Source organism: Plectrocnemia conspersa, unplaced genomic scaffold (assembly GCF_051122295.1).
Source record: "Plectrocnemia conspersa isolate PC_06_02 unplaced genomic scaffold, ASM5112229v1 ptg000003l, whole genome shotgun sequence".
In the NCBI taxonomy this organism is placed as follows: Eukaryota; Metazoa; Arthropoda; class Insecta; order Trichoptera; family Polycentropodidae; genus Plectrocnemia; species Plectrocnemia conspersa.
Genome location: NW_028277167.1, coordinates 28,786,059 through 28,798,466, shown reverse-complemented (window position 1 = coordinate 28,798,466; position 12,408 = coordinate 28,786,059). Strand labels below are relative to the sequence as shown.

Genomic DNA, 12,408 nt, shown 5'->3' with positions numbered 1-12,408 from the left:
TATTAGCTATAAGAAATTGTCAATTACATTTAAATTAAAAATATTTGTTAATAAGAAAAAAATACACAAATAATAAATAAATTTGTGCGTGTAATTTGGTTTGCAAATTAAAAAAAAATGTTTTTTTTCAAAATAGTCATTTAGTGTAATAAAAACTTAAATAAAAGCAAAAATTTATTTTTATTATATATTCTAAATATAAAAAAATGCATAATTCAGAAAAATAGGTTAATATAAATATGTTAAGACATTTAACCATTTTTTAAGTAAGCTTTAGTTTAATGGTATTCAATAAATAAAACTTAAGCTAATAAGCTTAAAAAAATGATATTCTAATAATTTTACCTAAGAATTAAAAAAAAAACTTTTATTTACTAGATAATATTTACTTAGGTTAATTATAGTTTAGGTCATATTTATAAATTGCCAATTACATCTAAATAAGAGTGAAAATTACATATAATTTTAAAAAACTATTTTAAATCATATTAATTATGAAAAAAAATATAGGAATAAAGTAAAATAATACGGATTATTATAAATTACAGGTCATCTAAATAAATATTAAAGTCATGCGAATAAGTAATGAAAATATGCTATGAAACTTATTATTGAAAATAATAATAAAAATTTGATCTAAAACTATAAATTTTTTTAAAGAACCAACTACAAATTAAATAAGGCGTAATTAATTTAAAGTAGCTATTTTAATTTTGAATATTATTTGTGGTTCAGATATATTAATATTTATTATTTATAAAAAACCCTTTTTTTGTACAACAATATTCATTCCTAATTTCAAATATACAATAATAATTACTAAAACTATCTTAAAAAAATATTTTATTTTATTTTGAGTAGTTTTTATTCTACTTAGATTTGTATTTAATATTGAATTACTTGTTACCTAATTTATTAGCAGTTTTTATAGTTTCTCAAAATGCAGATCGATTCATTATTTTCTCTGCTTCTTTAAAAGCATTTCCATAAATATTAGATACTCAAATATATTCCTTATTCAAATCTGTTTTCGTACAAGAATTTTCATACATTGTAAGCAATATTTTCTGGATTTCAAATATAGTATAAATACACTCGATTTTTTTGCAACAAAATCAAAAGCTTTAACGTACTTGCATGAATACTAACAAGCTATACAAATTTAGAATTTTGAGCTTAAGATTTAAATTCGGGAAGTTAGTAAGCAAGATTTAAATTCGTTAAGTAAATAAGCTCATACATAAAGCAATTTTAAGTCAAATTCCAAATATTTATTTTAAATCTACCATAAAAACACAACAACCTATAATGTAATTATATGAATAACTATAAAAATAAATTGAGTTAATGTATTTTTTGTAAATTAAATCGATTGTTCCAATGCTTTGCATAAGTGAATTAAAACTTCTCATTCTATTCTAATAAATTATCTTCTACCTAGAAATTCTAGTATTAAATACTAGTTTTAAATTTATCTAAATACGGTTTTAAAAAATAGACAAACTTATTGAAATCAAAGCAAAAGGAAATTATACCTAAATAGTATCAGGTAAAAAAAATTGGAGTTTGTGTCCCTTTCAATTTACGTTGATATATTAATATAAAACTATTAAAGTTTATCGAACTACTGGCTTTCAAACTAAAATAAATAATTTATTTTTATTCCCATACATCATAGCTTAGTATACGATACAAAATTTTCTCCTCGAATATTTCATGTGTTTTTCCTTATGGAATTTTGATACTCAAATTTCCATTATTCACGTCACACCACATTACACCCTTATCAATTGGGCATCGCCGAAGGGTGTTTACAACCAATATATATCGTCACTTTTTCGTCATGGCATTATATATGTCCATTGTTGAGGGTGGATATTGGCTGCAGCTGTTTCCATTGTTCCCTGAGTTGATAACGACTTTTCTATATATGTTCCAAGAAAAAAAACATCCCAAACAAATGCAATGAAACATGACCACAATATTTTCTTTATCGTATACTGAGGTGGTGAATCCAATTCCTAGACATATGAGTATTTAGAGAAATAATTTAGGAGTAGTTGTTTTTAGTTACCCAAATGGTGAAAAAAAAATAAAAAAGATAAAGACTAGAAAGGGACAGAGTTTATCATTTATACCATTACTGCGCTATCGCCGGCCACAAATAGTTATTTTTATCTATCTATTATGTGGAGCTAATTTTAAGAAAGCTTTGTTTGTACATCACAACGTAAACACTGAGCTATAACATTCTCTGAGAAAATATCGACAGGGATTATTTGGTTTACTCACTTCTGGTGTCTGCGTATGTTTCTTTCAAGATTTCGCGAAATGGATTTCTAGTTGAGATGCCATGGTGATAGAGTTCCTTCCAGGATCTAGAAGCCCTCACATTTATTCCTGCAGCTTTGACTTCGTGCACAACGCGAGCCGCAACTTTTGAGAACTCATCGCCTTCCAAGAATAGAAAAGTTATCTGTTAAAGAAACAAACTTTCGGTCATTGAATTGAATCGTTATTAATATGAATCTATCTAAAATATAATTCACCTGAGTCCAGTTGAAATATTTGAGAACCGCTGCTACGGATTTGGATATTTGTGTGTCGGGCGGTCTCGTCCTCGCGAAAGTTGGAAACTTTTTCTTGTTCGAAGTTTCGTAGTCGGTGCAAAACTGTAAAAAAATACCATCATTTTAGCTGACCCAAAAGTTTGACACTCTTTGACCAGATATAAACTTATACGGATATTGTACAAAGCGAGGTAAATAAGTAAAAATAAGAATGTTATCTGAGAAAGATTTTAGTTACATTTTATCACTGTGTGATTAAAATTATTATGTGATCGATACTTAAGTGTATTTTAAAAATGTATAAGAAAAGCATTCTCTAAAAAATAAAATTTTAAAGAGAAGGGCAACAAAACATTAGTCAAGAATTTAAAAGAAATAAACACCAGAGAAGTGTGAACGAACAGTTGCGCAATAATTCAATAGAGAGGCGATGTGTTTATAATAAATAAATATTTAAAAAATATAGTGTTTATTGTTGCTTCCTTATGAATGAATAGCATGAGATAATAATAAAATGAGAATTTATGTAGATACCGGGATTTTGGGCGCGGGCCACATTAAAAACTTGTCTAGTTTTTCAAGTTAAGAATATTTTTAAAGCAATATTTTTAAACCGAAAATTGTACAAAATTAGGATTTCTCATATAACACAAAACAAGATGAATAAAAAAATATATAAAATATTATAACATAAAATAATAAAATATTATTTTTTTACCAAATACATATTAATCCTTTAAGCAAAACGTACGATTCCCAATAAAATATATTATAAATGCAATTAAAAGAATAATATTTACATTTATAAACAAATATAACTTTGAATTTTCAATAAGATTAATTTTACATTTAAACAAAAAAAAACATTTTTTTACGAACGTACAATTTTCTTATTTTGACAATCATAAAAGGTGGTAAAAATGATCAATATGCATATTAATTGTTACAATAACAAATACAATTGTTAATAAAATCATAGTGAAATTTATTGAAAAAATGATATTTACATTAATTTTATATTAAACCAAAGAAAATACAAAAATTACCTAATTATTAAGAACGCCATCTTTTTCGTATGTACAATTATTATATTGTGCGATACGTAACTAGGTAAATAAAATTTTAGACAAAAGAAAAAATAATCGCTTAAACAATTGAATTAAATGTTTGTAATGTTAAATTCAAATAAAATATATTCCCGTGAATTAGATTTATAATAAAACATTTTTTTTAAATTAAAAAGAATCTTAAGAAATATTTAATTTATTATCAATTCAAAATTTTTATATAAAACTATATTTTATACAACATATTTTTTCAAAACATACAATTTTTTAGACATATTAAAATTTAATAGCTAAAGTGAAATCTTAACACTGCTTTTAAATGTTCATTAAGAATGAGATTGGTCAGAATTTATCTCAGAATCAGCATCGTTTAAGACTAGACTTAGAAAGCCGAGGAAACGAAATGCTTTTACAAAAATCTTAAGAGTGCAACCCGATCTTCAAATACTACTTAAAGACCATGTCTTGCAGTAGCATAGCAATAATAAGGACATATCTATTTTATATAATCGCAAAAAATAATTAAAAATTGTACAGCAGATATTTCATTTTAAATTAATCTTTTCTTTGTTTGATGAATTATATGTATATTTTTAATAGCTAAGTAAAAATTTGAATATTACAAAAATAATAAGCGAAAAGCCATTTTAATAAGTTTTACGTAAATATTACAAATAATGCAGTAAATAATACAATAAAGCAATAAGTTATTGGAAGCTTTAAGAAACAAGCCCAGATAATTTAATAAGACGCGTTCTTATTACGTACGTAATAAGTAGACATTATTCTTAGAATAAAAGCACATAAGCAAATATGTGCTTATGTGTTATCAGAAGAAATAACGTCATTATAAAATTTATTGAAGGCGTTAGAGAATGAATAGATAATTTAATAAATCATGCCTTTTGTACACATCTACTATTATATAAATAAAAACACTTGCAGATGTATGCGATAATGTTTTGTTCTTGAAAGAGAAAAATAATAAATAAATATATTAAAAACATTTTCCCATATTAATCAATTTTTCCTATATACTAATTTAAATAAATTCACTCAAAAACTGTTTCATGTCATTATCATACTAAATAAGTTAATAATAAGTACAAAAATAAATTGACTTTTCAGAACATCATGATGTCAAGAACTATCTTTGTTAGCATTTATTTTATATAATGACGAGCAACGATATATCGTTGTTTAGCATTCAAAGTCAGACTTGAAGTAAGCTTTTTTATTAGCTATATCTAATAATTAAGCATCACTTTTTTAGTTTTAGTTTAATTTTAAAGCTTTATATTGCACATAAAACATTTATGGAGATTTTGGATTATATTATTTTATAATTTAGACTATTGGGATTTATTTCAGAGATGGACAAGCTCAGAGTTTTACTCAGGTCCACCATCTAGGATAATTTACATTTTTTTAAGTAAAAATATATGAAATATAAAATAAACTATTTCTGTGAATACTTATTTAAATATAATGAATATATAATAATATCGCTAAAAAACAGTCTAACTTATTCCTTGATCACTAACACTCATACGCAACAATACAAATAAACGTAAGTGTGTAAGTAATCGGTCAAATATAAGCTTATTATTTTGATATATTGGTTCATTTCCTATTTTAATACACTGGAAACATATTATTGAAAAAAATGAGGATTTTCTCGCATCAATGGAAATAAATTATATGACATCCATAGCGTAAATAAAGTTTTATCTTTGTCTTATTTTAAGCTTATTTTTATTTTCCAAGGGTCGAAGCAAAAAAGAAAACTTATTGACGCGAAGCAAACTGAAATAGATAGAAGGGATTCGGATAAAAATTTCACTTTTTTCATACAAAAGCGGTGAGATATGAGGAGATCGGACGTGAACGGTCATGGCGTGCCGGAAACAGATAGCAATGAAAAGTTAGAAAACTCCGAGAGCCCGACGGTGGCGATTGCGATTAAATTTCGAGGACATTGCCTTTATCACTTGTGCGACAGGTTGTGGATGGTTTTTTGGACGAAAATAACCTAGCGAAAAAAATCGAACGAAGCAAACAAAGCGTTTGTGGCACGCAAACGGTTAACTTGTGTTGAACACGATCTCCGGCATTGAGCGACAAGGGTTAATTTATGATAAACCGTAAATCCAGTCATAAGTGTACATGATTTTTTAAGATAACACTTGCTAATAATCTAAAAATAAAAATCTACATAAAGTCTAAAATTTGTATTTTAACTTTCACAATGTAAATATTTATATAAAAGCATAAAATGCTTAGAGACATTAATAATTAATTAGTGTCACTTTAATGCTTAAAATTAATATAATAAATATATTGCCGAGACTACCCACAATCGTTGCGACAAACTTGTCACAGGGACTTGCTAAAAGAATATAAAAGTAATTGTTTGAGTTAGACTTTTTAACAATAAATTTAAATTCACATCCTAATAAAATTTTAGAAGCACCTTAAAAATTATAACAAATACAAGGAAATGCGTTACAGATATCCGCCATTGAAATCAAGCCCTCAAACCATAGAAAAATATAATTTCAGATATAACCGATATTTTATACATTATAGCACATTCATATTTATTTTCGAAAGATCTTTCTTATGCTTATTTATGTATTTCTACTCATCTTAAGAGTAACATAGTTTAGTATGTAGCCAGTATAAATGACGGAGCTAGGTTAAATGTTCAACTAATTTGCTTTTTATTGTAAAAAAAAAATATTTAATTTTTTAAATAAAAAAATAATTAGTTTGTTTTTAACGTTTTATTTAATACAAATATTTAATCGTTCAATTCCGGGATTTCCCGGGATCTTGACTCCCGAGATTAAAAATCTTCTCGGGAACAGCAGCAACTACATGTGATATACAAAGATGGGCTTTACACGTCTATAGAGCTCTTTTGTTAAAATAGGACACCACAGTGAGAAAACTTTTTACAGACTAAATCAAGTATCCGCCATTATTACGATTGCTTTAAGCACCCGAGATTATTCAGAACTTTTAGCAGTAAATGCTAAAAGAAGAACACTTGTACTTAGGATTAAACGGCCGATCTTAATTTTACGACAACCTGTTCCATACTCGTCACCCTTTTATATTTAGCCGCTCTACCGAAAGAGATGAAAAACAATATTTTTTATGATGATAATTTAAATTTTCAATATATAAAATAATGGTTTTATAAAACGAATTGTTTGCGCATTACTATTGGACAGATTAGGCACGAGCAAGCGGTAGCGAGCGAGCATTGATCAAAACAGTAAGCACCTTATGAATAACTCTATGGAACGAATCCTTTTTCGAATAAAAATATAAAGATTTATTGATGCACGAGCAATTTGTTTTATTGGAACATATATAAATAATTTATAAAGTACATATATCATAAAAAAATTTACTGTTAAATAGCACCTATTTTATATGGAGTAGGCCAAAGGTAAAAATACCCAAAAAAACCAACGATCACTTCCTCGGACACTCATAGCTTTTCTCACACTAACATTTATACATAAACAATCACTTTAGAATTTAGAGCATAAGAATCTCAAGAGCTTAAAGTAAGCCTGGATGTTCTAACTCGTTCATTTTGGCCATAGGGCATAGGGCTATTAGCAACCAATAGTTTTAAAAACATCGATGCACAACTGCGGATAAGTTTTATGACACGATTTGTTTATATTGGCTCATTAAGCCCTTACAAACTTTAACCAAGAAAAGGCTGATTCAACTCCTTCGAAAATCAGGTCAAAATCAAAAGTCGCCGCTTCTCTCTTCGCATCCGGTCGAGCTCAACGTCCGAAATCCAAAGTTGAACCCGCTTTGAAAACGTCTGGAGCCTGCGACGTACTCACGGGAAACTTCGCGTAAAACGTCCGTGACGATCTTAATTGTTGAGTAAAAAATAAATAACAGCCAACAAATTTATCTGACATGAAGAACATGTCAGCAAGAAAAATATTGTATATAGATTATGTTTTTAAAAACATGTTCATCAGTTTTCATCCATATAAAATGGCACAAGTAAAATTAATAAAGAGGTCGACGTACCCAATAATTCTTGTAGTGTACTTATACATGAAATGTTAGATAAGTAGTGCGATAATCGAGACCCTTTCGTCGTTGTAGGGTTATTCTCGGTTGAGCAAGGGTGAAGATCTCGACGATTGTACTTCATCACGCGAACTGACCGGAAAATAACCATCATCATTCAAAGAAAAAACCACTGGCAGAATTTTTATAGCCACAAAAATGTAGAATAATTGATAGAAAGTTAGGCTTTTATTTACAATACATATATAATCTGACAGGATCGAGCTTTGTGTTAACGAAACAAATATGCTAATTTAGTTTCTTCGTGCGGTTCAACGATTCCAAACATAAACATTTAATGATTGTCCGCATAGAAAATATAAATATTTTTTTGAATCGCACAAATAAAACATTGGTTATAAATGTTATTTGAAAAGCTCCGTTTGTGTATTTAAGAATGTGTTAACGTTTGATTTATTTAGTCATAAATTATGAAGTGACGTTACAATTGGGGATTGCAATACCGGTAATACCGGTATTTGAACAAAAATTGACCTTCAGTACTATCGTTATTACAAAGAAAAATACTGGTAGTATCAAAAATATTTTTTTATATTTTTTAAAATTTGTATATCATATTTGTTAATAACGATTTATCCATAGCTTAGAACTACGAAAACACGAATGACCATATTGCTTGAAAGCAATATGCTCATTGTAGCGGATTAACCTAAGTACTTTTATCACAGTAGAATAATAATTTTCCTTTTAGTCCAAGAGGAACGAAATATCGGCTGATACTTCGGCACATATTTTTAAAATTAAATGTAACATGCTCGATATTTTTGTATTATTGTATATGCGCCACGTGTCAACATAAAACAGCTCAGTCAAATTCGAGTAATTCTGTAATGTAACAGAGAAATGACCGCGCCCTTTTTATGACAGGGATGGCTGGCGAAGTAAAAATATTTTTACCCAAATGCTTCACTAAATATTTGTGCTAAATATTAGCATTAAGTAAGTCTCAACAATAATATTTAAATTAATAACATATTTTAAAAATTGCGCAAAATGTACATATTTTTAAAAAACACCCTTTTCATTGAAAAATAATTCAATGTTATTTATTTCTGTACAAGTATAGGCTGTACAAGATAATATAAGTAAAATAAGTAATAGTATGTTAGCAGAAGTTTTTTTAAATCAAGCTCGATTTATATTTTATTGTTGTAACAATTAAATATTATTGCTTTTTATTACTTCATATCATTTAAAGTACAGAAAAACAGTTACAAATTTTTAAAACACATATGTAAAAAATAATTTATTTATCAATGAAAATCAATTATTTAAAAAAAATTATGCTAATTTTTTTGGGACAAAAGGGCTATGCAGTATTTACGTATTAATTGTTATATATTATTTACTTAAAAATTTAATTATTGTTACTTTTAACATTAGTGAAAATAAATAAATATAAGAAAGATTAATCTTTATCAATTAAATATTATTGCGATATTTTAAAATTGATATCAAATGTGCAATAATTAAAATAAAATATTATAAATGAATCACAATCATCAAGCATATAAATTAAAAAAAAAATGATTTACAATTTTCTACGCGTTCTTTTCTCATAAGAATCATTCAGATAAAAATAATAAGTAATATATTTTATTAGAATTAATTGGCGAGTGGTGCTCTAGCACCTGGTATAATAATTTAGGAGGCATCCAGAAGCAGATGATCAGTGACGATGTTTTGTCAAAGTCATAGATTAACTGTTACGTGAGAAGATTTGGAGCCTGAATTTACAAAAATATTTTTTTTAAATTAATAAAAGTGTTTTAAAGTTCCAAAAAAAAAAAAATGAAGACAATAATATTTAGTAAATCTTCATTCAATATCTTTAAAGAAAATATTCTGACTCTTATACGATATGTATATTATAGCATAAACTTTGAATAAATAAACATTATTCTTTCGGTATTTTTTTATTACCAATTAATGAAAAAAATAATAATATTAATACCGGTATTAACTTTTTTCTCTTTGGGTAATACCGATATTAAATAAAAATATCTCTAATTATGTCAATTTTTTTTAATAAGTTAGTACAAATTTACCCCATTGTAATGCATTGGGCTCACGCCTGTCAAGTTAAAGCGAAAAAATATATAAAAATGAACATTATTTGTATTGATTCAAGAGAGATACACGATTTAATACAAGTCATTGAGGAAGTTCATATATGCATAATAATAACTCGGAAATATGACTTTTCGATTTTTACAATTACAGTATTCTCATTATTTTTTATGTCGGCTTATAGCTATTATATCCATAGCTTTTATTAATAACATTAAGATCAAAAACTTGGAATATAAATGTGCTGTAGATACTAACACATTTTAAAGTGACTATATCCATTTAGAAATATTTGAATAACAAATAGTTAAAAACGGGAAAATTTATTCGGTATTCGAAAATATGAATATTCAGAGTAGTCTCTAGTATATACATATGTACATATAAAAGAAGCACTCTAAAATGCAATTACTTTTTTATATTAAGTCGTATAAACTTATTAATGAAATGGTTAAAAATAACTAACTTAGGAAATGTAGATATCGCCTTTTTTAAAACCCTATAAGCTAATTTTGTAGTCAATAATTTATTTTATACTTTGTAGAATTTCCACACGAAGGTTTATTTTTAAAAAATAATTGCAAATAACAGATTAGAAAGTAAGCATTTCCTAATATTGATTTCACTTAACAAATCGTAAACAAACTGTAAAAAAATTAAATCTGAAATTGGCATGTATAGCGGAAATTGAAAAGAAGCTTCTGTTTATTTTCTGTAACTTCAATCATATCAATGAAAATTTACAATAAAACGGACATCCGAATTGATTACAAAAAGTTATAGCGCTTACCGTGCCACACATGTCACACCGGTGGTCTTAAGCATTATACCATGGATTTTATTACACGCATTTTACATGTATCTTATTACGGTGCGTATTTTGACGTGCTTTTTTCAGTAGATATATTAATTTATCCTATATTAAAAATTGTTGGAATTTTTCCCCTTTGTTAGAGAGAAAATTTTTTACATTATGTATTTTTATACTATAATACATAACAAGTATGACAGTCAAAATTATCTCTATTTTCAAAACGTTAAACATTTCACGTGTCTGCCCACGTGAGACCGTCCCGTGAATTGGTATGCACGCTATATACATACATGTCTACATATTGTCAAACGTTTTGTACGTTACGTCACAAAACCTTTTTTCGATTTTGTTTTACATATAAAATATCCGTTCTTTCTTCAAAATCCTATTACAGTCATTCGTGGAATTTAGCTCCGCAAACAAAATTCGAAGCTCATATTTCACTAGGCAATTTGCGGTCTTGCAATTTTGCGTGCGTACGAGTAAATCATTTAGTATGCGGAAACCGCACTCGAGGGATGTTCTTCAGTCTATTGTCTGAAACACAATACAAATTTCGTCAGATAATAAAAATGCTTCCTTTTTAGGAGAAACTGCGCATTTGCATACGTATTCGCGGTAAGCGAAAAGCTTTGCGGATTTATCGGAAGATATAAATCGCAAGATTTACACCAGATTTTATAGGCAGTGACGTAAAATTTCATTAGAATTTTATGTTAGACAATTTCACACATTGTAGTACTTAAGAAGCGATAAACAACATTGAATGTCATCTCGAATTGTATTGTTTGTATAATATAAAACTAACTCGTTAATAGCTTATTGACAATGTTAAGCAATACAGTAATGCATGATTGCGATCAGCAGACAAATTTGAAAATAAAATGATTAAACGCAAATAGATTATGCGATACTTTTAACATTAATACAATTTTATTCATAAACCATAAAAAATCAATAAATAAATTTAATATTACAATGTAAGCATCTACACAAGTTGAGTTACAAAAGTGTAAATTCAAATAATTGTAAAAATACATAGTTCAACGTTACTTTTATGATATTTATTTTAATTATTATTTTGAGTTAAATACCTTAAGTTTTAAGAACTAATAATTTAGAAAGATTCATATCAAAACAAACACGCCCAAGTAAGCAGAGAGTCATTCTGTTGTAAAAATATGATTCATTGTTACGAGAATGTGTTCTGAAAATCAATCTGGGATAGAATTTTGCAAAACCATATATGAGGAAAAATTAATATAAAGTAGGGATTATATTGATAAGAATACTACTCGATAGCTAAAGAGTAGAACCACTAATCAATCTATAATTGGACGGAAGGATTAACGTATATCATCATAAAAAGGGCTTTTTCCGTTCTATTGAATAAAAAAATGGGTTTCTTGCGTTTAAAAAAAAACACTAAACAGATTATTATTTTTAGTTAAATATCATAGGTTTTAAAAACTAATACTAGTGTAGTAATTTGCTTCATATAAATTTTACATTTTTATTGATATTGAAATACAACATAATCTGATGAAACTATTCATTTTATAATTAAACATATCTTATTGCTAAACTTATGCTATTTTACTTAAAATAATAAAATAATATAGTAATAATTTCATAAAATTAACGTAAAACTACGTAGTAATTGAAATAGGCCATTTAGGCAAGACAATAAAAACTGTTTAAAGTTACACAAGGGATTCTTTTTATTATGTTTTATAAAGATCATTTTGAATGG

General features: G+C 26.9%; 1 protein-coding gene across 1 annotated transcript in view; it reads right to left on the bottom strand.

The window, feature by feature from the left end:
• Window positions 1–12,408, bottom strand: part of LOC148237177 (guanylate cyclase 32E) — a 118,716-nt gene that overhangs the window by 46,222 nt on the left and 60,086 nt on the right. Inside the window, exons 4-5 of the mRNA XM_088182411.1 lie at window positions 2,550–2,672; window positions 2,293–2,476 (exon numbers count right to left, since the gene is read on the bottom strand). Of these exons, the coding sequence (XP_088038537.1) occupies window positions 2,293–2,476; window positions 2,550–2,672 (307 nt within the window). The remainder of the gene's footprint in view (window positions 1–2,292; window positions 2,477–2,549; window positions 2,673–12,408) is intronic.